We start from the raw sequence: 22,928 nt of genomic DNA on the forward strand, positions 1-22,928 counted from the left end.
CTTCTCGTATTTAAGTGGAACCTCCTGTGTTCCAGTTTGTACCCATCGCCCCTTATCCTATCACTGGTTGTCACCAAGAAGAGAAACGTGAGATGTGAGAGGAGCCAGAAATCTGCCGCTGGACAAACCCAAGCACTGGCTGGGGCGGCTGGGAACGGCGGGGAGCTGTGCTCCTGCCTCTTTTTGCAGGTTTGCTGTTGCCGGGGAGAGGTTTTTAGGCTGTCGCCCAGCTAATTCACACCAGGGAGACAAGCACTTGAATTAGTTGCATTATCTGTGCCTAGCTGAAGTGGACAAAGGACCAAAGCGTGCTGAGCATCCCCGCCACAATTTGCATTTCAGAGCCCCTTCCCACGGGCCCCCTCTCCTCCCGGCCTTTTTTTTCCCCTCTGTTTTTTGTGTGTGTGTTTTGGCGGCGATCCAGCCGGCACAAGAGCCCTGTTTACAGGAGTGATGCTGAGGTTAATGTTGCAAAAGACTTCATCAAAGCTTTTAGTCGCTGCTACAGCAGAAGCGCCTCACCGGGGGCCGGGCTGCGCACACAGGGATGAGCCGCCGCAGCCCCGCACTCGCTGCCCTTTGTTCGGCCGATTCCGGTCTCAGTCCGAGGCACGGAACTCACTTTCTGAGTGTGCCGCCATGGCGAATTTGAAATAACGAGCGAGATCTAACTATGATTCATTTTCAAAGCTGCACACGAAACTCCGTTGTAGCTACTGTTCTGTGGGAAAAAAACACCACTGTTTGAGTGTTAAATAAATACTGCATTGCGCAGCGACCTCAGGGGAACTCTTTTGAGCTCATCCAGCTGCCAAAAATATTTTTTCAAAATGCATGTTTATTCACGTGGAGAGGACGGGAAATGCTGTCGCTGTATGTTTCATGCTGCCGGTCTCAAAGAAACCGAAACCGGGCTGTCTCAGAAGAAGCTCTAGATCTAACCAGAGGTAAAGCAAAAGCCTCTCTGCGATCACCAGATCCTACTTAATTAACAGCTTTAACAGCGCTTTTTCAGCACCAGCACTTTGTAGGTAGGTGCAGTTTTCCTACCAGGTTCACGCCGAGCTCTGCTGCAATGTGCAAGCTCTATGTGTTTCTATTTTTCTTGGCATTTGCAGCGTTTATTCTTTTCAGCACTAGGGCTGAGTGACCTTAGCAATTGCCAGCAAGGGGACTCCATCTGATGAAAGCAGGTGAAAGGGAAAATACGGGCGGGAACTCGGTAAAGCCAAGTCATACCTCTGAGGAGGTGTGGTCCTGTTCCCTACCTGGCCGCGGTCACAGCACTTGTGAAATATAAAAGGGGGAAAGGCTGTTGTTTCTCAAGCAATCTGTTGCCAAGGATCCCGCAGCGAGAAGGAAGGGAGGTGCTGGAAGAAATGCAGAGCAAGAACTCTGGAGCGTCAGCTGCAAAAGGTGCCTCTGAGCCTCGGGAACACCGTCAGCTCTTCTCCGGAGGTGCCCCGGCTGGGGTGAGGGTTGCGTGGTAGCTGTGCTCCCTTCCTCAGCAGGCTTAGGAGGAGAACGAAGCCACCATGTCCCCAGGAGGAGCAGCCGGACATGGAGCTGCCAAGCCCCAGGACCAGGGATGGGCTTGGATGGTCCTGCTGGCCACCGTGCTGCTGCAGGGGTTGACACTGGGCTACCCCCCCTGCATCGGGGTCTTCTTCACCGACCTCCAGCGCGAGTTCCAGGCCAGCAACAGCGAGACGTCGTGGTTCCCGTCCATCATGGTGGCCGTGCTGCATGGAGGTGGTAAGTGAGGCCGCAGGGAACGTCCCCCACCACCTCCTGTGGTTGTGTCACTGATGAGGAGCCGTGACAAGGGCACTTCTGGCATTTCGTTAAGGCAGGTGGTGGAAGGGACTGGGAGGTCTGAGCAGACCGGCTGGATCAGCAGTGCAGAGCATAGAATAATTTTGGTTGGGAGAGAACCTTAAGATCATCAAGTCCAACCATAACCTCACTCTAGAACTAAACCATGTCCTTAAGAACCTCATCTACGTGTCTATTAAACCCCTCCAGGGATGGTGGCTCCACCACTTCCCTGGGGTTCCAGCATCTCCAAGCCACTTGGGTCACACAGTCCAAAGCTGAGTGTCCACAGACATCACGCTCCCTTTTGCCACAACCAAGAGACAGCCAAGACCCCTGGTCAAAGCAGGTGAATCCCTTTCTCTGCCCAACTTCTCCAGACAGCAAAAACTTAAACCAGAGCATCTCTTTCAATAGGCTGGCAGGTAGCGCTGAAGCTCAGGTGCTTTCTTCATTCATCTTCTGTCCATGAGAGCGCATCTCGTTCCGTGTGCCACACGACAACAGTGTTCTTCACAGCTGAAAAGATGGCAAAAGCCAAACTCCTCGAGGCTGTGAGCTGGGGCAGAGCGTTAAAAGCAAGTCCTTGGTGGTGGCACAGAGCGCACACCCAAGCGGGCATTGGGGTGGACATGAGCACAGCTGGATTAGTGCAGAACGTGGGTCAGGCGGCACCTCCGGGAGACAGGAGATGGAAAGAGGGTTGCGTTTTACAGATAGCAGAGAGAATCACTGGTTTACCCCCCAAAGAAAAAGTGGGAGCTGCACAGGACAGGGTCCCCAGATGGATATTTCCACAGCAGCTCAAGGGCTTCCCAATAAGCAGCCCTGGTGTCACTGCTGACCCCTCCATGTCCAACCCCTGCGTTTATTTGATAAACAGACAACCCAGAACCCACCAGGCAAAAGAAGCAAAGTATCCAGTGACACTGTGTGTTTGGGCTGCTCCCCGAGTGCATACCTGCCCCTTCCAAAAAAAAAAAAAAGGTTAAATAAAGCAAAGGCCTGAGTCATGCTGATGTGAAGGCTGTGGCAGGTTCCATCCCCTGGCTGACGGCCACCAGACATGGGAGAGAAGAGATTGCACCTTAGCAGAAGCAGTTTGGTCCAGAATTGCAAGGTGCAGATGGAGAGAGAGACCTCGGGGGAAGTAATGAGGGGAGGAATTATCACTGCAGCTCCGCAGGAATGAGGCAGTATCCTTGGGGCTTGGAATTTGGAAGCGGGAAGGAGCCAAGCGGGACCTGCTGGCTCTGGGACATGGTCTCAGGAGCAGCTCAGTCCCAACACGTCCAGGAAGGACAAGCCTGGCAGTACCCGCGAGAAAATACCAATTATCCTATCTTGAATGAAGTAATTGTTTCGTAGGAGGCTGAGAACCACAGTAAAAGGTAATATATAAAGACAGCCAATAAACAGATCCAAAAGTTATAAATTAGACAAGGAAAGAATAGCCTCATGTTAATTATATTCACTAACAGAATACATCAGGGCATAAGCAGCGAATTAACAAGAGAGTTGTTACTTTGCCTGCCAGTTAGATGTCCTATTGCAGGCTGCTACAGTAGAGGAGCACTTGTAACATGGACATAAATCAGAAAAATAAACAAAAGGAAACAGAAACCCACCTCCCTCTCAGGCCAAGCATATGTGGCTTTTGCTGCAACTTCTGATCTCCTTTGCCATGGGCCAGGTTGTCTTTGATTCGGGTTCTCCAGTTATATCCATCACCTCCGCGCTTAAACCCTTTCCAACACTGCGTTCTGCTGTATCACCTGTGTCTCTTAAACGTGCTGCTCTCTTTTTTCTCTCTTTTCTTTTTAATTCTGAGGAGCTGAAGGGGAAATATATATATATATATATATAAATATAAATTGCTAACCAGGAGCGGGGATGGAGCGAGCAGCCCGTGCTCAGAGCGGTGCTGGGCAGGAGAGGCGACGGCAGCTCCGCGGGGCAAAGGGAAGGGCACAGTGCAAACAACAGCTCATGGCTCATTAAGCCAAACACATCTCATTACCCACGCTGTGCTCCCAGGTAAAAGCGATTAACGATTATTTCATTATAAGAATCACTCAAGAATTCTCGGGATCCCGTGGCCGTCTCCAAGATGGGAAATGCAAGAGTTCAGGCTCTGACAGGTTCTTGCTCCAAATATTTTTGCAAAGGCAAGCGAGAAATAATATTTGAAACCTAGAAAGCTAGTTAACAGGAACAAATAATTAAAAACCCTTACAATTTGTAGAGCTAATCTCATCATTTTGGAGTGTTCGATTCATGACTTCTGGCTACTCGAGTTGGTTAAACAGAAGTACCATCCTTAATGTCTTCAGCAGGAGGAAAATAAACCAGTTGCCAGCTTGCTGGACACTTTTTCAAAGGCCAGTTGGAGTCTGAGGTGAAAATCTCCCAAGCAGATCAAAATACAGACAGCTGCAGTCTGAATTTTAATAATGTTCCACTGTTCACTTGACTATCTGGATTTTATTTCAAACCCAGGCGTTGATTTAGGTCACAAATACGCCACGGGTTATTTTTCCCTACACTGATTGCCTCCCGATCCTGAACCTTAGAGTCATTTTGCATTTGTTTGTATCACCTTGAGTGTTCAGAGAGGATAGCAAATAAAAAAACCTGGAAAATGTTGAGGAACCTCAGAGGAATGAGAAAAGAAAGGGCACGTTCCCATCCTGTCTGCCAGGGTGTGCAGGGAGAAGCGCGTTTCCCACTGATGGTCTGCAGGTCTGAACTCATCTTTTCCTACCCCAAAAAGAAGGATGCTACACGGCATTAAAAACTGATAATTTAATTCAACTTCACCAAATACACCAAAAATCTATGAAAATCAAAGAATTAACTGACCTTAAATACACTCCTCCGCACCTATTCATTGCATTTTCTGATGAAACAACATAACTCTTTCCCAGTAAAGCTGTGCCAGCAATGTATGTACACAATAAACCCAGGTTATGTACACAATACAATCCAGGATTTTGTCCATCAGAAGCACCCGGGTCTCGCTCCTGTTTGTCCCGGGGCTGTGCGGGTGGGAACTGGGACGTGCTCGTGTCCATGGGTCCCTTTGGAAGTGGACACAGATAAACCCACCCGGCCCTGCAGGACAGACACGGGCAGAGAGCTGTGCTGACAAGAACATATTGTTGTTTTCCAGGGGATACAACATTCAGCAGCAGCAGGACTCCACAAACTGCACCTTGGATGCTGCTCCCTGCCCCTGAGATTGCTTCCCATGCAGCCACTTTCAAATAATCCTCCCTAGCAACGTCTCTTTTTCTCCCATTCTTGATATATTTCAGAGTCAATCTGCCTTCTCCTGCAAGGTGTTTCACCCAGGTAGCAGGAAAGTAAGGGCAGTTTAGGAGATTTTGCAGCAGAACATTTGAAAAACACAGTAAAATAACAGCAGAAATACACAAACAGGAATATCACCCCGCTTAGCATCTCTTATTTAGAGGCATAGGAATACAAGTACTCTGCTTTTTCAAATCATTACCAGAATTTATATCGTGTGAGAACAGAACTAGACTTGAAGGTCCTACTTCCATTTAATTTCCAAGAGTTTTGACTAAAATCCATCACAGGGAAGCTCAGGAATCCTACTCGACGGCCAAGATCCAGGCAGATCACAGGAGCCTCAGCCAACAAGCTGACTGTGCACTTGGGGGGATCTCAGAATGCATTATCTATTCCTGGCTTCCCTCCTGCCTCGAGCCGCTGGGACAATCCTCCGGGTCTCCAGACTAAATCATTTGGTAACTGCAGCAGTCCAGCAGGTATAAAGTATTGTTTTCCTCCCTAACCGCTTCCCTTTGGCTTCTTTGCCTGCAGGGCCCCTCTGCAGCATCTTGGTGAAGCGCTTTGGCTGCCGGTTCGCGGTGATGCTGGGGGGGCTGCTCAGCGGCGCGGGGATGGTGTCCAGCTCCTTCTGCGGGTCCATCGGCCAGCTCTACCTGACAGCCGGCTTCATCACCGGTACGTATGGAAAAACAGCAGGGAAACAGCTGCTGTGCTGGACTTGAGAGGCGGGAAATGGCGAGAGCCCCGACTAAGCGCTCACGTTTTTCCATTCGTCTGTGAAACGGGATAAATTAAAAGCCCCAGAGCGCAGCAGGAATCCTGTAGCAGATGGACTTGCCCTTCACAGCCCTTTAACACACACCTCATCCTGCCGAGCTCACTGGAAAGTGTTTCTCTCTGGAAAAAGCGACGGGTCTCCAGAGGGCGAAATGGAGAGCAAGGATGTCTGGTCTTTTTAGTATCTTCTCGGCCTTTTGTCTCCAAATAAGGGAGCTGTTTTTTTTTCAATCTTGGAATGTAATGTGTTGGCAGAAGATCCTTCTTGAGTTCCCCGGGCTTGTATTTCACCACTCCCAATCTGGGCAAATGTGGAGATATCTTTTTTCTAACAAAAGAACTTGTTAGTTTTGAACAGAAGTAACAGATGGGAACTTTTCCTTTCCAAATATTTATCCTGTGTAACTGTTGTTCAACTCCTGCTCTTTAATTAATTTCTCCAGCCAGCTTACTTTGGGACCAGTCCTGTTGGGTCTTGCAAGCTGAAGCTGCATCCACTGCATAGAGAGAAAAACAATAAGTAACTCCCTGAGCCTTGATGAGAGTGTCAGGAAAACAGCACAGCTTGCTGCACGCGGTATATAACAAAAAACAAGTTTTTAATGAACAATTCCATAACAACTGTAGGAATGGCAGCGAGCCCCAGACAACGGTCAGCTTAGATCAGTATATATAGTATAGCAAAGAAAACAAGTAGTTTAATTTATGCACAACATCCTTCTTCATCCCTTGTGTGGGGTTTACGATGATTACTTCCTTGGGGTTGTGCAGCCTTGCAGGTGAGGAGATGCCTCAGTAGCAGGTGAAGTCACCTGTGGGTACACCCTGGATTTGGGCTCTTTTCCCCCTTTACGACAACGCAAAGGGATCACGCGCTGTCATTTTCTCTTTTTCCTCACCTTTAGGTCTGGGCTTGTGTTTCAGCTTCCAGGCAGGAGTGACCGTGCTGGGCTACTACTTTGTGCGGTGGCGGACACTGGCCAACGCCATCGCATCCATGGGCGTCTCTCTGGGGTTCACGCTGTGGCCGCTGCTTTCTCAGTACTTGCTGGATGAGATGGGCTGGAGGAACACGTTCCTGATCTTCGGGGGAATCCTGTTGAACTGTTGCGTTTGTGGAGCCATCATGAGACCGGTCCAGCTCGCGTCAGGGGCACGACCACAGTCACCCAAGCCTGCAGAGGAGCTGGGGAAAACAGCAGAAGGGGCACAACTGTCCAACGGAGCATCTTCTCCCCACCCCGAGCTCCGGCAGCAGAGCAGAAGGACCGCGTGCTTCCAGATGCTGCAAAAGTACCTGGCTTTTGACATCTTCTGCCAAAACAAAGGTTACAGGATTTACACTGTTGGAGTGACCTGGATGATGATGGGGTTTGCGTTACCCCACATCTACCTCGTGCCTTACGCCATCCAGAACGGGGTGGAGGAACGCAGGGCGGCCCTCCTCATCTCCATCATTGGGTTCATCAACATCTTCATCCGCCCTTTGACAGGGCTGCTTTCAGGACACAGCATCTTCACCAGGAGACGCATCTACCTGTTCAGCCTGGCCGTGCTCCTCTACGGGCTGAGCAACTTCATTTGCGTCATTTCGGCCGAGTTCAGCGTCCTCATCATCTACTGCATCATCCTCAGCATCGCCATGAGCGGCGTCGGGGCGCTGCTCTTCCAGGTGCTGATGGACGTGGTGGAGATGGACAGGTTCTCAAGTGCTCTAGGGCTCTTCACCATCCTGGAGAGCATCACCCTCCTCATCGGAGCGCCGCTCACAGGTAACAGAAGCTATTAAAGCAGGCTGGGGAAAAAATAAATCGGTTGTGTAGCCACTGGCGACAAGTATTTGGGAGCATAAAGAAATGAGGGAGTTTCCAAACCCACACAGACAGGTGAGTTATGCAAAGGGAGCAATAAAAAAGGGAAAGTTGGAAAGGAACGATCAGCCCCTTCCCACAGCTGAAGGAGGGTCATTTCTGCAGCTGTCCGAGTGTCACCGCAGCAGCGGGTGACAAAGTGACCCACTTGGCAGGCAGCTCTGGTAGGCGCAGGAGCAAGGAGAACTTTGTTCCTGCAAGTGGCAAAGACACAGAGAAGAATTACTGTGGTAGGATCTTGCTGCCTATGAACCATTTCACTGCTTTGCTAGTTTGCTTTGTTTTCTCTATGGAGTCTCAAGGAATTGCAAACATCCCATTAGACAAATTAACTGTAATCAGGATTATTACCAGCTCTACATTATTCAAAATCTTTATAGTAAAAGCTTCAGCTCACTCTTCTTTCTGAGATCTAGAGCGTATTCACTTTTCTCTGGAGACAAGCAAGGAGCTAGTTATGGCCCCCAGTGAAATAAATTATTCACAGATTTCACAGCTCGCTGCAAATGCCACTAAGTGACCTGTCCGAGACGCACCTGCTCCCGCAGCACAGCAGAACCTCTGTTCTAAGAATGGGATGACAACACGCCCCGTATTTCATGGTATTCCCTGGCATTAGTGCGTGAGTCGCTTTTCTCAAAGTGCAAGAAACAGTCTTGTCTTGCCCAGCTGACAGGAGTGGCCGATGGGTGAAACAACGTTCAGTACAATCAGCTCCGTTTCTATTTGTAGTCCTAAAATCCGCTAAAGAAAAGCACACTACGAAAAGAAACACCCCTGGTCTCTACTGAAGAATACAAGCAAACAAACATTATTCTGCTATTACCACATAAATAAGCAGCTTATAGAGAAGGTAACATATATTTGGCCTGAGTATTGCCTTTCCATCTCTAACATTAGTGTTAAATTACTTGTTTGATATGCCATGTTTTATATTGAGGCAGCTTAGTCATAGCGCTTGCTGCGCTGTGTGTTTTCCTCTCCCTGATTACACGCTATTAGAGGCAGGTTTTCAGTTTAGAGAGCCAAACATGTTGCTTTTTGAGAGATTTCTCTATTTATTTGCTCTGTTTTCTAGTCTGGGGTGTAACGAGGTCACTCATTTCAAAATCCGTTGACTGGCAGTGGCACGGGGGGTTCTGCCAAGTAAACAAAATGAATCAGCACATTGGGAAAAAGTTACAATTTCCTTTCTTTCCTGGTTTTTCTGTTTATTGAGAAATACTTTATACAGAAGCAGAAACATCACCTGAGCGGTGACTACAGAAAAAACCAACCCCTAGAATCTAGAGAAGAGAACTTACCTCATCTCTGAATGCTTATCTTTTGTATATGGCAGCTTGCTGAATGATTTAGGTTCAACATTTACGTAAATATCACCCATTTGCTGTTAGCGTGCATGTTCCCTTCGACTAAGCTGTGGCTTCTACTTCAGGTCTCCTGGTGGACATCACCAGCGATTTCCACTACGTCTTCTACACCTCCAGTTTCTTCCTGATATCAGCCGCATTGTTCATGGGGCTCAGCTTCTGCGCCCTGCAAAAAAAAGCCAAATTGAAAGACGCTCCCAAAGTACCTTTGGATAACCCCTCCAAATGCCAATACAATGAAATACCAACGGAACCACGGGCTGAGAGCCAATCCCCTCCAGCAGTCGTGTACATCACGAGCATATGAGAAGAAAGAAAAGCAGCACAAAAAGAGGAACGTGAACAATTAGGTGGCCTGTACAAACTGCACAAGGGCCAGAGCTGATAGCAAGAGAAAACAAGCATCTGCTTTCTAAAACCGGTGTCAGCGCCGCATTTCCACTCTGTGGGGCTGTGTCAGACTCCACGGGAGTGATCCAGACCTTAGGCTGAGCCCAGAGCCCAACACCAGCCAAAGAGCCGGAGGACTAAGAGAACCAACTGTGCTTTCCCAAAGCAAACCATGGAACAACAGCCATGGAACCAGCACCGAGACACAAAACCTGTGTCGGTTCCATCGGGTTAACTCGGTGACTTTAAGAAACCACTGGAATTTCACGCGCACATTTTGGTTGGTAGCACTGGACATATCAATGGCCATGCACAACAGTAACTCTCCCACAATTCTTCTGCCTCGTCTGAACATGTGATTTTGGTGCAGATTTGTATGAAGTCTCCCGGTCACTTCCCATGTTAGGGGTTGCAAGACAAACACTTTCCACAGGAAGTGTGTTATTATTTTCCACTTCTCTAAATATTATTTGGAGGCTGCTGCGTGCAGAACTCAGCCGAGTCTCCAGTAAGATCAAATATTTTCTCCTACAAGGCATATGCATATATATATACATATATATATATATGTATGTATGTATGAGTTCTTCATGCCAAGGACATTTTCAAAACCTCAAAGGTTCAACTCCAAAGCATCAAAAAGCAAATAACATAATCAAATTTTAGAGTGCCTCCTTTGTGTAACTAGTGATATCTCAAGTGTTTCTTGATATATCACAAAACAGGATTCACGGCTTGTGTAAATTCTTTCCAGCATTAACTGGGACACACGTTCTTTTCTTGGGGGTTTTGGGTGGGCAGGGAAGGTGTTACTAGACCTGAGAGTAACTGTATGCAGCCCTATACAGGGTCAAATTCAAAGTTCCCCCTTGTGTAAATGAATTTAGCTCTTTAGTCTTAGATTCTCAGACTTACACTGGCATTCTCATTACAGAGAAGTTTGCACAAGCACGACTTACAAATAAATAAGTGGGGAAAAAAATACTCAGAGAAGAGTGGATATTATTGACTCATATCTGTAGAGCCGTGACTGTAAGTGGCTTTTCTTGCTGCACCCTGGGAGTCGCACTCGTAGGTACTGAGAGCTGCAGCCACCTCCAGCACCAGCTCCGGCCGCAAAGAGCTTATGTGCTGTATCGCTGCTGATCTGAGAGAATCAGAGCCTCACAATGCGCTGGAGATGGAGATGAGTCAGCCGTCGGAAAGACAGAAGCACAAAACAGGGGCGAAATGGAAGCAGCGACATCACCCCGCTCAGCCGCAGCGCTTATCTTGAGAACCGTTGCATCCAATTCCTGGCTACAAACCCACAGTTTTCGTTAGTTGTGGGCTCCCCGCACAAGACAAACCAAGAAACCCAAACGTGGTGGAACTACCAGAAAACTTCATGTCTTCAGAGACAACAATGGCTTCGCAGCGGGTCTGACGTGGAGCGGCCCCTCGGAGGGCTCCTGCTCCCACCCCTCGGCAGGGTCTGTATCCCTGTATTTCAGCGCTGCCCCAAGATTACAGAACCAGTCGCGTCTGCATTGCCTCATCAAACATATAGTTAAATAAGATGGCTACGGGGAAGCATACATATCTAATCTCTCATCACAGGTGTTTACTAACCTGTGCAATGCTTACATGGTCCATAACTACGAAGCAAACAGGGACTGGTGCTTCTCAGCTTTCCGAAACAATGACTGCTGTGTGCTCCTCGGAAAAAGAGGAGGCTTTCCCCCTCTCCAAAAAGAAGAAAAGGACAAGGGATCAATCCCCAAACCTCTCCTAGGTATTGCAAATAAACCAGCTAAGCAGCTGAACAAATTGCCGTTTTGTTTTCTGTGTGTAATTCTTACATTTTAAATGTTGTTCACCTTTCTACATTCCTTTCTTCCAGGAATACAGGGTCGTGTTGTCCCAAATCCTCCCACCGATACAAACATCCAGGGCAAAACAGGCAACATGTGGTGTAAGCTACAACCCGTCGGAATTTACCACTGCTCTTTGATACTCCCAGGCTCAACAGCGGGACTCACGTGCAGAGGCGGAGAGATGTTTGTGGGAAGAAAAACAATGAATTCACAAACCCATTGTTTTCAACGTTTCTCATCTTGTTGACTAAAACCTTCCTAGCAGCCTTACAGAATCTAAACTGCCCCAAAACAGCACTATCTCCCCCCATTCCTTTCCACGGACCCTTCAGAAGTGACCCACGAGGCTGGAAAGAAATGTCAGAGGGAGGAGAGGTAACATTTTAGGCTGTGTTTCCACAGGGAATTAAGATGTCTGAGCCCCTGTAACAGCAAAAACTACCCCCCCTTGCTATTCCACAGCCTTCCTATCTCTCTTTCAACCTGAACTCCAAGTTGCCTTGAGCTTTGTAAAGCCCAGCTGAAGGGACTGTGTGTACCAAGCCTGCTACAGCGTAGTAAATATCCTCCCCGAGCGATTGGACAGAGCAGTAACACTCAGTCCTTAAGAATCTTGAGGCCCAGAAGAAAAATAAAGCAATAAAAGTTCTTTTCATTAGCTTAAGGTCATCACATTACACAAGGCGACCACAGCTTAATTAGCACCACCCCTTCCCTCATGAAGCAGGTTTTTTAACACCTACAGACAGTAACTTAATGCTGGCTTTAACTATGGACAAACTCCAACACCTCAGCCAGGTTACAAACCTGAGGAGCAGAGCAAGTAAAGAATGCCAGAAATCAATGTTCATTACTTCCCTCGTCCCCACTTGGCCCTCCGTGCTCCCTTTATCATTCAAAGTATCATTAACCTCGCAAGATAAGCATTTTTGCAACAAGCACCTTTCCTTACTGCAACGGAACATTCACCAGGAAGTTCACGGTGAAATATTGCAAGATCGTGATCCTTAAAAACAAAAATAGCCTTAGATACCCTGCCAATGTAATTCTTGGAGAAGTTTAATAAAAACCCGAAGAAAGGTCACAGTAAACTTCTACAATCCCAAACACCTCAGAAGTGCAAAATCACTTAAAATAAGAGCTTGGTGTTCTGTTTGCAGGCCTGGCAAAGGTCTACAAGAAAAGAAAGGTAACTACTAGAGGAAAATTCGCGGAATTCTAACTTTGGCGTGATATCAATGCCGCCAGACCGGCCCCCGGAGCTGCGAATACCCCGGCTGGACCAGCCCATTCTGTGCTAACTGTTCTGGCAACCAGCAAGGGCTTGGAGCATTCAGACAATTAAACAATACAGCAAGTAGTGGGTGAGTAAACAGCCTGAGTAAGAGGGTTACATACCCCAGGCAACTCTGCCTCCTGCCAAGGGATCTGGACGATCAGGACAAGCTCACCACGTTAAGCCAGCTCAAAGCCAGAGCTGGTAACAAGACAGGTTGTGTAGGCAGCGCTGGTACGGTCTGCAACTGTAGAAAAGCTGTGAGGAGCGCACAGCCTGAGGGTGACTGTGAGCAAACTGCTCCAGCGGGCAGCTCCAACACGGCGAATTCAGCGCGAAATGTTTGGCACATCTCTCAACCAGCTGCGGTCAAACTCGAGGCAAGACGAGCGCTGGAAGGGGCACGGAGGACACGTCCAGGGGTTGCTCCTGGTGACACTGGACGGTGTGACCTGCAGATGAAACTCGGCCAGCAGACACCGGCCGTTCCAAACACCGCGCCGGGGGACAAAGGTCTTTCTGTGCATGCAAAATTACACCGACTGACCACAGACCTAGTGCTTACAAGTAGAAGCAATCACATCTTTCTTCTTTAAATACCGTTTTTCAGCCCTATTTAGTCAATCCCAGCATCCTTAATCGCCTGTCTCTGCATTGACTAGCTCTGTTTGCTTTCCCCCATTAGTCACTGACTTTCTGTGTAATGACAGATGTGGCTTTAGTGTGTCAACACTCACCACTCACAAAGGCACACGTGAAAAGAGATTTAATACACACTCTAACAATAAACATTCTACTATAGAAGAGGCCCGTAGCACCTTCGTTGATCATTTTCATACTCATTTTCATTCACACACTGTCTCCAGCTGATAATTATGATACGAGATGCAGTTGCTACCACAGGCCTGGTTTGCACTTTGATACCAGGTAGAAATAAATAAATACATCCACATTCCGTCCTCCCACACCACCACAACGTTAAAAGATTCAGCATCACAGTATTCGGTGCAGCTTCTTTGCTCATCCTGCTGCTTAATGTGGTCACGGGCAGATATTTCACTACACCCAGCTGTGTGGTAGGAGAGACCCTGATTCCCCCCAAAAAAATTGATTTTTGCTCCAAAACGTATTACTTTTTTACACTTATAGCTGCCTGGACACTATTTAAATTGATTTTTTAAATGAACTGCAAGTAGGGCTTATTTTTTGAGTTGGGCTTATACTTCAAGCAATCTGAAAAATCACGTTAAGGCTTATTTTTGGGGTAGGGCTTATTTTTGGGGAAACAGGATTATCAGCCCAACGCTCATCACTGATGTCCTGGGCAGATCGGTCCACGCTCAACTTGCTTTATACGAAAATCAGCTGCATTTGTGATAATACAAACGGCAACACCAGTTCGCAACCTGTTACCCAATCTATAGAATTTATGTGTATTTAATTGCTTCAATAAAAGCAATGCAAATTTCTGCAGAGTTCACCCGCAGTTTATGAGGTTTATGGACATTTACCTTATACATTTACCTGACGTGAACCACATTTGAAGCCACTTGCAGCACTTTTAACCACAATGGTTTCACTGGAACCGCTCTGGTCCATAATCTGTAATTGCTCAGCTTTGTTCTTAGGCCATTGTACAATCTGGGTGGAATTACCTGTTTGGCGATTCCTTCCTCCTCAGCTTCTCTTCCACCACAGGTAATTTATCTTACCTAATCTGTATTGTCCCCTCGCTTTATCTTTTCCCTCAGCTTCTAAACCTTTTGCCGTTTTACAAAATGCAAAGAAAATATCGTTTTCCGTTGTCCTTTAGCCCATGAGTTGCAATCCCATATAAATACTAAAACTTTATACCCTCCAGTGTCTCTCCCTAGAGCCCCAAAATGAGCAGGAAAAAAAGCACAGGCACACGAAGATTTTTGTGAGTAAAAGACTTGCTCTGACAAGGAGCTAAGCATTTGAACGCCAAAGCTTTGCCACACCCCAAAACACAGACCGGAGCACATCACTTATTTATTTAGCTATCATTTATTTAATTGGTAACAGGTAACGCGGTGCACCGGGAAGGAAACACCCCACCGGGCCCCCGGGAGCGCCAGAGCCGCCGCCATCCCACGCCCACAAGATGGCGGCCACCGCCACTCCCACAAGATGGCGGCTACCGCCCCTTCCCGCCGCCACTCCCACAAGATGGCGACGGCGGGGCCGGTCGTGAGGAGAGGAGCGGTGATTACGGGGGGTTGCACAGGGAACCGGGCATTAAGTGGCTGAGCTGGGGGCATCGGGATGGAGCTGGGGCGGCTAGAGTACCTGCAGGCGCTCGTCACCGAGTTCCAGGCGACAGACAGCTCAGGTAACACTCAGGCACCACTGCTGGCTAATTCTCCTCATGTCGGCCGTGTTTCCTCATTTCCTGATGTTTCTCCGTTGCAGAGGCCAAGGAGCAGGTGCTGGCCAACCTGGCCAACTTCGCCTATGACCCCAAAAACTACGAGTACCTGCGGCAGCTGCAGGTGCTGGATCTGTTCCTCGACATGCTCACTGAGGAGAGCGAGACCCTCGTGGAGTTCGCCATGGGTAAGGGCCGCACCTCGGCACCCTCGGACAGGCTGACATTTTGAATTATTTGGTGGTTAATCTTCCCAGCTGAGAGGCAGGTAGGTTGTGCCACAAGAACAGAACCACGCGATGCTGATGAAGCCTCATTTTGTGGGAAATGGGGTGAGAGGCAGGAGTCTCCCCTTCATCCCAATAGAGCTGCTGTGCTTAAAAATGATGCTTTCTGGAAAGGATTTATGTTTAAAGACTGTAAATAAACACCAGGTGAATGACTTTAACAAAATCTCTCCTACAGAGGAGCACTCGTTAATACATTAATTGTTGCCCTGTATAATGTACAGGTCCAATGTTATCATTCTAATGTTGACAACCAGTCTTCTTAATACTTGAAATTTTTCACATAGTCCTCTGAGGAACTGCCTTACAGTGATTCCCCATGGTCTGAACATGAGCTAAGGGGTCAGATCCTGATTATGACTGATTCCATGAGATTATAATAAATACATTTTTAAGCTTTGTGGCTGAGCTACAGCAGGGCATGGCTGCATCTTAAAAGCTTCAAGTACGAACATTTTTTGCATCTTGACTAGTAGTGTTGTCTCCGTTCCTCTAAAACACCTGCAATAAACTGCTGTTTCCAGCCTCTGTTAGGGTTAAGTGATTCTGGAATTCTTCATTGTTATGTCCAGCAGGACAGTGCCCTCTAATGACATACAGGAGGAGGAATGTTCTGGTGGAAAAACCCCTGGAAAGAATCAAGAAAACATTTCCCAGGAAGCCATTAAGAATTTTCCATCCAAATGTCACAGACAATCTGCATGCTTATTTCTGTATTAGGAGAAAAAAAAACGGGGGATCACGAGTGAACTGAATCTTAGTACGAAAAAGATGAGGGTGTGAAGAGAAGTTTGTCTTGCATGTGTCAGACATTTTCTTTTGCTGTTTCAGGTGGTCTTTGTAACCTGTGCCTGGACAGAGCTAACAAAGACTACATCTTAGAAGCAAATGGGGTAGAGCCCATCATCAACTGCCTGTCCAGCTCCAGCGAGGAGACGGTCATGTCGGCGGTCACGACACTGATGTACCTGACGACGCCGCAGTCGCGCCAGCAGACCACGGCCCTGCCCGTGGTGGAGTGCATGCTGCGCTTCTCCCTCTCCGCGAGCAGAAGGCTCAGCAACCTGGCAACCGTCTTCCTGGAGGACTACTGCACGCCACAACAAGTGGAAGAGGCCAGGAACCTGAGCAAGCACACGGCCGTGGGGATTCCTCTCCCCAAGGACTGAAGCCGTCAGGGCAGCGCAGAGCTGCGGGAGGGAGATCCCCTCTTTTCCCAGGCCTCCACGTTCTGCTCAGCAGGTCAAGAGTGTGTCAAGAACAACATTATAGAGGGAAATTGGTCATTCTAGCACTGGATTTTAGGTAATAGAGGACAGTACAGCACTACCATGTCAAGCATGCGGCTAAAACTGCAGGCACATATTTAAAATAAAAGAGGTGATGGCTGTTGGAGGGCAGGTTGCCAAGTGCAGCCCAGCACCCAGTTTGCACAAATAACCTTTTGAAGCAATTAGGGTTTTTTTTCTACTTGGGTTATTGGGCAGCTCATATCCCCTCCAGCTCCTGGCTGCTTTTACTGCAGTTCTCATCTTCCCTATCAACTCAAATGATTTTGAAATGTCACGTAAACTTTATTGCTCTTGCAGAAGAACAAAGGTGTTACCCTGCCCTGGCCGTTTGCAATCCTGCTGCATTCCCTTTGGTACTAAATATGTCATCCTATCATCACGGCATAGTCACCCGGCTAGTAAATCACTACACAGGGCAGGTTGTAGCTGTCCTATAAATCGGAAAGTGCAAAGCTGTGTTTCTTTCATTACCACTGGTGAGGAAGGTGAAGATTAAAAAAAAAAGGGCTCGTGGCACTGTGGTTCACGAGAACGGCTGTCTTGTAAAACCTTCTCTTAATAAAACATTAACTTAAATGCTGTGTAAACAGTTTTGTGTAAGCTCATAAATATTTCTCCACAGCACTCGCAGCCCAGCCTTTGCTCGCTCTTACTCATGCACGGGGGCAGGAATTGAAGCCAGCCTGGTCTCCTTTCATTATCAGCCAACGATGCAAAAGGCAACCCCAAAGCCAGGGTGGCTAAATACGTAACATTTAAATGTGTTCGGCTGTTGAGCACAGCGCTCCCTGACAGACACCCACGCGCTGCGTCTGCTCGAGTTTCAGAGCTTTACTTCTTTCTTCTCTCCCCTTCAACCCCAGTCAGCCCAAAACAAACAGGAGCGAGGTTAGAAACACACAAAACCAACCCACAACTGCGTGTATTTTATCGTTTCACCAACAGCAAACATCCCAAACAACTCTACAGAGATTAACTGACTGAACGCGGAGCAAACTTCCAGAAAGCTGCAGAGGAATCAGCTCTGCAGCGTGCCACAGGCAGCTCATTTCTTACTATAACCAACCGCTGCCCGGCTGAGGGAGCCCTGGGAAGGGGCTTCCCTGCCAAGATGAGCTGGTTGCTCCCCTGGCAGTGGGAACAGCACAGCCTCCTGTCATTTTGTTCTGCGTTACTGCCTGCGTTTGCTCTCCAGGATGCCCTTCCAGTCGTCGGCCCAGGAGAGCAGCCGCCGGCGCGGCGCCTGCAGCTGGAGGTGCCGGTTGTGGCAGCAGGTGAAGAGGACGTGCTCCCAGCTCGGGTTCTGCTCCGCGCCTGCGGAGGGAAGGGAGCAAAGCTGGGCTCAGCCGGGGGCCTTCCTCCCCAGCCAACAGCGAGCGCCGCAAAGGCTTTTCAAACCTCTAATGGTATCCTTGTCATCAAACAGCAAGTCAGCAGATACGACGGTTTTATCCCGGGTTAGTATAATCCGCTCTACAAACTCAGGTCCCAAATGTTTCTCTACCCACTTATACTGCAAAGGCAAGAAAGAAGAGAAAAGTGTGCTCGCTGTGCACATTGCTCAAGTCAGTATGGCAATTTTTCTCCCATAAACCTCCATCTGTGCCTACAAATCCCCGCCGCAGAGACTGGCTGTGGCCCAGGACGCTGATTTAACCTGTGCTGTCAGTCAGCGCCGCGTTCGCCGTGCCTCGTCGCCGTCAGTTTGCGAGCGGCGCTGGCCGCTCGCCCAGAACACGTGGACTGTGCTCATCTAAGTCATTCCAGTGATTAAAGTCCCCCCTCCGTTCTTGTGTTGGTGGCAAACGGGGTTAATTGCAAGGCTACAGCCTCGTAACTCAGCATTGGCCTCATTCGGAACATCTCAGGCTCCTTATTTAGACAGAATCTTTATAAATTAATGATTCTAACGTGGGTGGTAAGAAATACCTTGCAAAAACAGCATTAAAACCAGTAAAATAAATTCTCACCCACCTTTTCCACAATGCAGTGCTCGTATTTCCGGAGAGGACTCGTGCAAATGAAGACTTCGGTGCTGGAAAGAAACAGCTTTCATTAGCAGTTGGGAAAGCGCGTAAGACAATGGAGAAGGGCTGTAGAGTGCAAAGTGTCCTTACTCCTGCATGTGGATCATCTCCTGCATGGCTTCCAGGGCTCCTGGAATTGGATCCAACCCTAGAAAGAAGCCAGGTGATTCGTAGACACTGGCTACCTTATCCTGCGAGAGACAGGAGGAACGTTAGCAACGCCCGGGCTTTGATCCCAGCTCCCCGCATGGCAAGTTGTCCCGTTACCACGGGTAAGAGCTGGCAAAGGGTCCAGAGAGCGCTGTGGTTTAACCCCGGGGAGCAAACCCCTCCACCCCCCAAGCAGGGGAGAGAATCGAAAGGGGAGAAGCTTGTGGATTGAGAGAAAAAGTTGAATAAAATATCAAAATACTAATAAATAAATATTAGTAATAATAAGAATACTAAATCTATCGAACATAAAGTGATACTCGATGCAATTCCTCACAAACTCCACCTGTGCCGAGCAGCCAGTCCCGGAGGGGAGAGCACCCTGGTTCCAAACAGGCGATCCCAGGCAGAGAGCAAAACAGACCAGAAAAAGGCAAAAGGCCCAGAGGCCAACTGCTAAATGGCAAAACTGCGAAAGACTGAACTACCGGAACTCCCGAATGAAACTCAGTCAGAATGGAGCTGAAACAGCTTAAATTTCATGCTCAGGCAGAGAGGTTAAGCTTCCAATCTCTCTTCTACCCTAAGACATACAAATCTTACCTTCCTCAGGGTCACACAGGGAAGTTCAGAAGTGCCGAGCTGGCATTTCTCCGCAAGCAATGAAGCTGTGCATTGCTGTGCACTGAACAATGTGGAAAACTTGGCCAGTGTTCTTCAAAGGCAAGCTGGCAGCCTTTGCTTAGAGACTGTACAAGATTGCTTTACAGCCCAGCTGATGGTCTCCTTGCTCGATATCACCAGCAGAACGTCAACGTAAAAACCATTTCAACTAAGCAGCAATGAGGAGGAGTCGGCATTAAACAAGTCTCCCGGATCACGGTGCTCGTTCAGCTATCGTAATTAACAAATGCTCATAAATCAACAGCCAGAAATTTGGAAGCGCTGCCTGATTTCACATGCAAATCAGAAGAGGTGAAGGAGTCCAGATCAGACCTGCCCAGATCCCTGTTCCCGTGCAAAGCCTCACTGATCCCAGCAACAACTCCCTGGAGCTCTTCCCAAGGAGACTGAATTACAGAACCAGGGTTTGTGTCTGAAAGCCCTTTTAGCCGGCAGCAAGACAGCAGGAACTGGCACGTTTCCACCACGTCACAACACAGTCTGGCTTTACTGGAAAAAGGAGAGTTGATGACTCTTAAAAGCAAAAGCCATTTGTCCGTAAAAAGATGCTAGAAAAATAAAGTAAACCAATTTTCTTTCCTCATTCTCATCCCGTCGTTGCTGAACATTTCTAATTTCCACTAGCAATAACTTAGATTCAAAACTGGAATAATTACATCTATCCCTAAGCTTTCCCATTTGCAATCCTTAAAGTAACTCTAGAAATTCTTGCCACCACTGGGGATGTTGAATCTTCCTTTGAAACTGTTTGGGGCCGGGTGACACATCCCGAACTCTTGGGAGATAAATCCCTATCAGCAAAATTGCTGGGGACCAGATGGACAAATACAGTAACGAAAGTCTTGGGCGAAATACTTTGTAAATGAAATAGTTTTACAATGTGAAATTAATTATCAACTTACAATCAAAAAATAAAGCAATGATTCAAGTTTCAAGAGGCAGCTGCTGAGCACTAACAAACATCGACACGCAGTAAGAGGCCAATGCAGAAATTATCAGTGTCTGGGCTGCTGGTTCCTGAAGCAGCTTTTCCTGCAGCTGGGGACGAGGAGAAACCTCCTCCTGCGGGAATTCTGCATCCCAGACACCCTGCACCGCCCCCAGAACTAACAAGGTCTCTATTTTTAACCAGCTCTGCTATTTACATAAAGCCTGAAGGAGCTTCGAATTTTTAAAGCTTTATTGTTCTGCCAAATGCACCTAAAACAGCCCAGAGATCCAGAGGTTACTGAAGGAGACAGACAACACGACGACATAAACCTGATTTCCTTAGGAAGCCATGCTAATAACGAACAATAAGATAAGAGGTTGCTGCTGATCTGGGTGGGACTCAAAGCAGTTATCTGGTTCGTTCACTGACACACTAAGGAACAGGATGAGCACGAACCAAATTAGGGAACGGGAATAGAACAGAACACAACTTTCAGGACAGATCAGACCTGCTAAATAAGAACAAATAAAAGCTATGACCCCTTAAATTACCTGCAATTCTTTTTGTCCCAGTACACCTAAATGAAATTCACGTAAAGGATACTCACTTAAGCAATAAATCATGGTAATTTATATAAAATGATAACCAAATAATGCGTATTGCCTATAAGTGATGAGCTCTGGGAAGTTTTGAGCATCAATAGTCATAGAGGTCATTCAGTTTGGAGCCTGTGGAAATGCTGCCCGGATGCAGCTCTCTCGTCCATCACGCTGCTGCAGACACCTGTACCTCGTTATGGAACAGGAGGGAACTGAATGCGAGTTCTCATTAATCTTCAAATTAGCAATGAACTTCCCAGGGGAAGCGCAGGGCCCAGCCTGGATCAGCATCCACTCCACTTTCTGACAGAGTCCTTGCTGTCCTGTGGCACCCAGAAGGAAGCGTGAAGTCTGGAGTCACCATATTTCTAATTTTGCCTTGCAAAAGTCTCTGATATTCATTAGCAAACATTAAAAATAGCAACAATTTGCACAGATGTAGGCTGTACCACCGGTTCACCTACCGTGCGCTTTGCTTGTCAGAGCATGCAGAGAGAGTTACATACATACAGCATTTTATTAGCTGCAAAAACCCCATATATAACACTTATATTTCTTATTCTGCTACAGAGCTACATTAACACCTGCAGGGAGCTTTAGGGTTAAGTTACCACCACGGCTGCACGCCAAGCTCAGGAGTAGGTAAAGAATAAGTTTACGATAGTCGAGCCAACAAATTTTTTCCAGCTATTTTATGATAGAATCACTCAACGCCAATCCCCGCACACACACCTCTGCGTAAAGGGCCGGCAATCCCAAGAAAGTCACTAATTATTATATCAATACACAAATTAACACCGTTTGCATGAATCAAAACTTTGTAGTGCACCATTAAAAAAAATAAAAATTGGGGGAAATAAATAAATACAAATAAAACAGGAAAATACAAATAAAACAGGAAAATACCACCAACCCTTCCCTCTGCGCGGGAAGTCGGTCGATGTGGTTTCCGTGCAGTGCACAAGGGGGGAGGGAGTAAGTTTTGTCAGCAGGTCACAACCTCCCCGTTTTCCAGCGCCCCCGCAGCGCTCCCCGCCGGCTGCGCACCCCCGTGCTCATCCCCCGCTCACCCCCAGGTCCTCCCGCAGGCGGCTGTACTGCTCCCGCACCGAGAAGCCGCGGCGTGCCGCCAGCTCCACCCGCGGCTCCCCGGGGAAGCGGGAGCAGAAGCCCCGCAGCACCGCGGCCTCGAAGTCGGCCAGGACGCCGTCCATGTCCACCAGCACCCGCAGCGGGCTGCCCGCCCTGCCTGCCGCGCTGCCTGCGCCCCTGCGTGCGCCCGGCAGCTCCATCACACACGCGGGAGCGGGGCGGACCCGTGCGGCAGCGATATGCATGAGCGTGGGCGGCGCTCCACTGCTCAGCGGGGATCCCGTCGTCGCCCGACGCACTGCCAGCAACTGGGCTTACTGGGAAAGGGTGGGGAGATGAGCTAGAGCCTCTTCCCGCTTCCAGGCGCCTTGAGCGAGCGGTGGCTGCGGCTGCTCCTTGCCTCGGAGCGCGGATGGGAAAGCGGCTTCACTCGGCCAAAGTCTCAGCAACCATAAATTAACAAGTTCCGCAGGTTCTGGGGCTTGCAAAGGAAATATAATTCTATCACTTTCCTCCTCCCAGGCCATTTCCATGCAGCAGCCTCATGGCAATTTCTACCAGCTCTAAGGAACACCGTTGCCAGATGTGGGAGAGGAGGAACATGTTAGAGCAAATCTGGTTTTATAGGTTAAGCACCTAAGGCCAAGGCTTCCCCAAAACTTATCTGGAAAACGGGTGTTTTTAGCCACCAGTTCTTCCAGGAGGAGGGTGGAAAAGGCACCGGCTCTCCAGCAGACACACCAGTTTGCACAAACCGTGCAGCAGATCATCTGCAGGACAGAAAAGCTTTACAGCTTGGTCTCC

General features: G+C 48.2%; 3 protein-coding genes across 6 annotated transcripts; 2 read left to right on the forward strand and 1 right to left on the reverse strand.

Moving 5' to 3' along the window:
• Nucleotides 1-403: 403 nt before the first annotated feature.
• SLC16A5 (solute carrier family 16 member 5) lies at nt 404-14,142 on the forward strand. Of its 4 annotated transcripts, none has more exons than XM_005503084.4 (4): nt 404-1,755; nt 5,665-5,808; nt 6,816-7,682; nt 9,217-11,350. In XM_005503084.4, exons 1-4 carry the CDS (start codon nt 1,536-1,538, stop codon nt 9,456-9,458), a joined length of 1,473 nt encoding a protein of 490 aa, XP_005503141.2. In that variant the 5' UTR covers nt 404-1,535; the 3' UTR covers nt 9,459-11,350. The 4 variants fall into 4 exon arrangements, with proteins under 4 accessions (XP_005503141.2, XP_021144159.2, XP_064890139.1 ...); XM_021288484.2 differs by lacking the exon at nt 9,217-11,350 and adding an exon at nt 11,424-14,142 and having other exon boundaries at nt 408-1,755; XM_065034066.1 differs by having other exon boundaries at nt 504-1,755; nt 6,835-7,682.
• A 656-nt stretch (nt 14,143-14,798) lies between these two features.
• On the forward strand, nt 14,799-17,217 carry ARMC7 (armadillo repeat containing 7). Its single transcript, XM_065034077.1, has 3 exons — nt 14,799-15,026; nt 15,107-15,250; nt 16,181-17,217. The coding sequence occupies exons 1-3, from the start codon at nt 14,960-14,962 to the stop codon at nt 16,516-16,518; spliced, it is 549 nt and encodes a 182-aa protein (XP_064890149.1). The 5' UTR covers nt 14,799-14,959; the 3' UTR covers nt 16,519-17,217.
• Nucleotides 17,218-17,452: 235 nt separating this feature from the next.
• Nucleotides 17,453-22,436, reverse strand: NT5C (5', 3'-nucleotidase, cytosolic). The gene is made up of 5 exons (XM_021288483.2): nt 22,103-22,436; nt 18,759-18,859; nt 18,616-18,676; nt 18,040-18,154; nt 17,453-17,955 (listed from the first exon to the last, which is right to left on the reverse strand). Exons 1-5 carry the CDS (start codon nt 22,367-22,369, stop codon nt 17,813-17,815), a joined length of 687 nt encoding a protein of 228 aa, XP_021144158.2. The 5' UTR covers nt 22,370-22,436; the 3' UTR covers nt 17,453-17,812.
• Nucleotides 22,437-22,928: the final 492 nt, after the last annotated feature.

This window comes from Columba livia, chromosome 18 (assembly GCF_036013475.1).
Source record: "Columba livia isolate bColLiv1 breed racing homer chromosome 18, bColLiv1.pat.W.v2, whole genome shotgun sequence".
Classification (NCBI taxonomy): Eukaryota; Metazoa; Chordata; class Aves; order Columbiformes; family Columbidae; genus Columba; species Columba livia.

Bases quoted from the DNA above. Each gene is read 5' to 3' on its own strand.
- SLC16A5 (XM_005503084.4), top strand. From the start codon at position 1,536: ATGTCCCCAGGAGGAGCAGCCGGACATGGAGCTGCCAAGCCCCAGGAC. The intron at 5,809-6,815 runs GTACGTATGGAA...CCTCACCTTTAG, and splicing joins GACAGCCGGCTTCATCACCG to GTCTGGGCTTGTGTTTCAGC. The intron at 7,683-9,216 runs GTAACAGAAGCT...CTTCTACTTCAG, and splicing joins CATCGGAGCGCCGCTCACAG to GTCTCCTGGTGGACATCACC.
- ARMC7 (XM_065034077.1), top strand. From the start codon at position 14,960: ATGGAGCTGGGGCGGCTAGAGTACCTGCAGGCGCTCGTCACCGAGTTC. The intron at 15,027-15,106 runs GTAACACTCAGG...TCTCCGTTGCAG, and splicing joins CCAGGCGACAGACAGCTCAG to AGGCCAAGGAGCAGGTGCTG. The intron at 15,251-16,180 runs GTAAGGGCCGCA...TTGCTGTTTCAG, and splicing joins CCTCGTGGAGTTCGCCATGG to GTGGTCTTTGTAACCTGTGC.
- NT5C (XM_021288483.2), bottom strand. From the start codon at position 22,369: ATGCATATCGCTGCCGCACGGGTCCGCCCCGCTCCCGCGTGTGTGATG. The intron at 18,860-22,102 runs GTGAGCGGGGGA...TGTCTCTCGCAG, and splicing joins GCCTGCGGGAGGACCTGGGG to GATAAGGTAGCCAGTGTCTA. The intron at 18,677-18,758 runs GTAAGGACACTT...GTTTCTTTCCAG, and splicing joins GAGATGATCCACATGCAGGA to CACCGAAGTCTTCATTTGCA.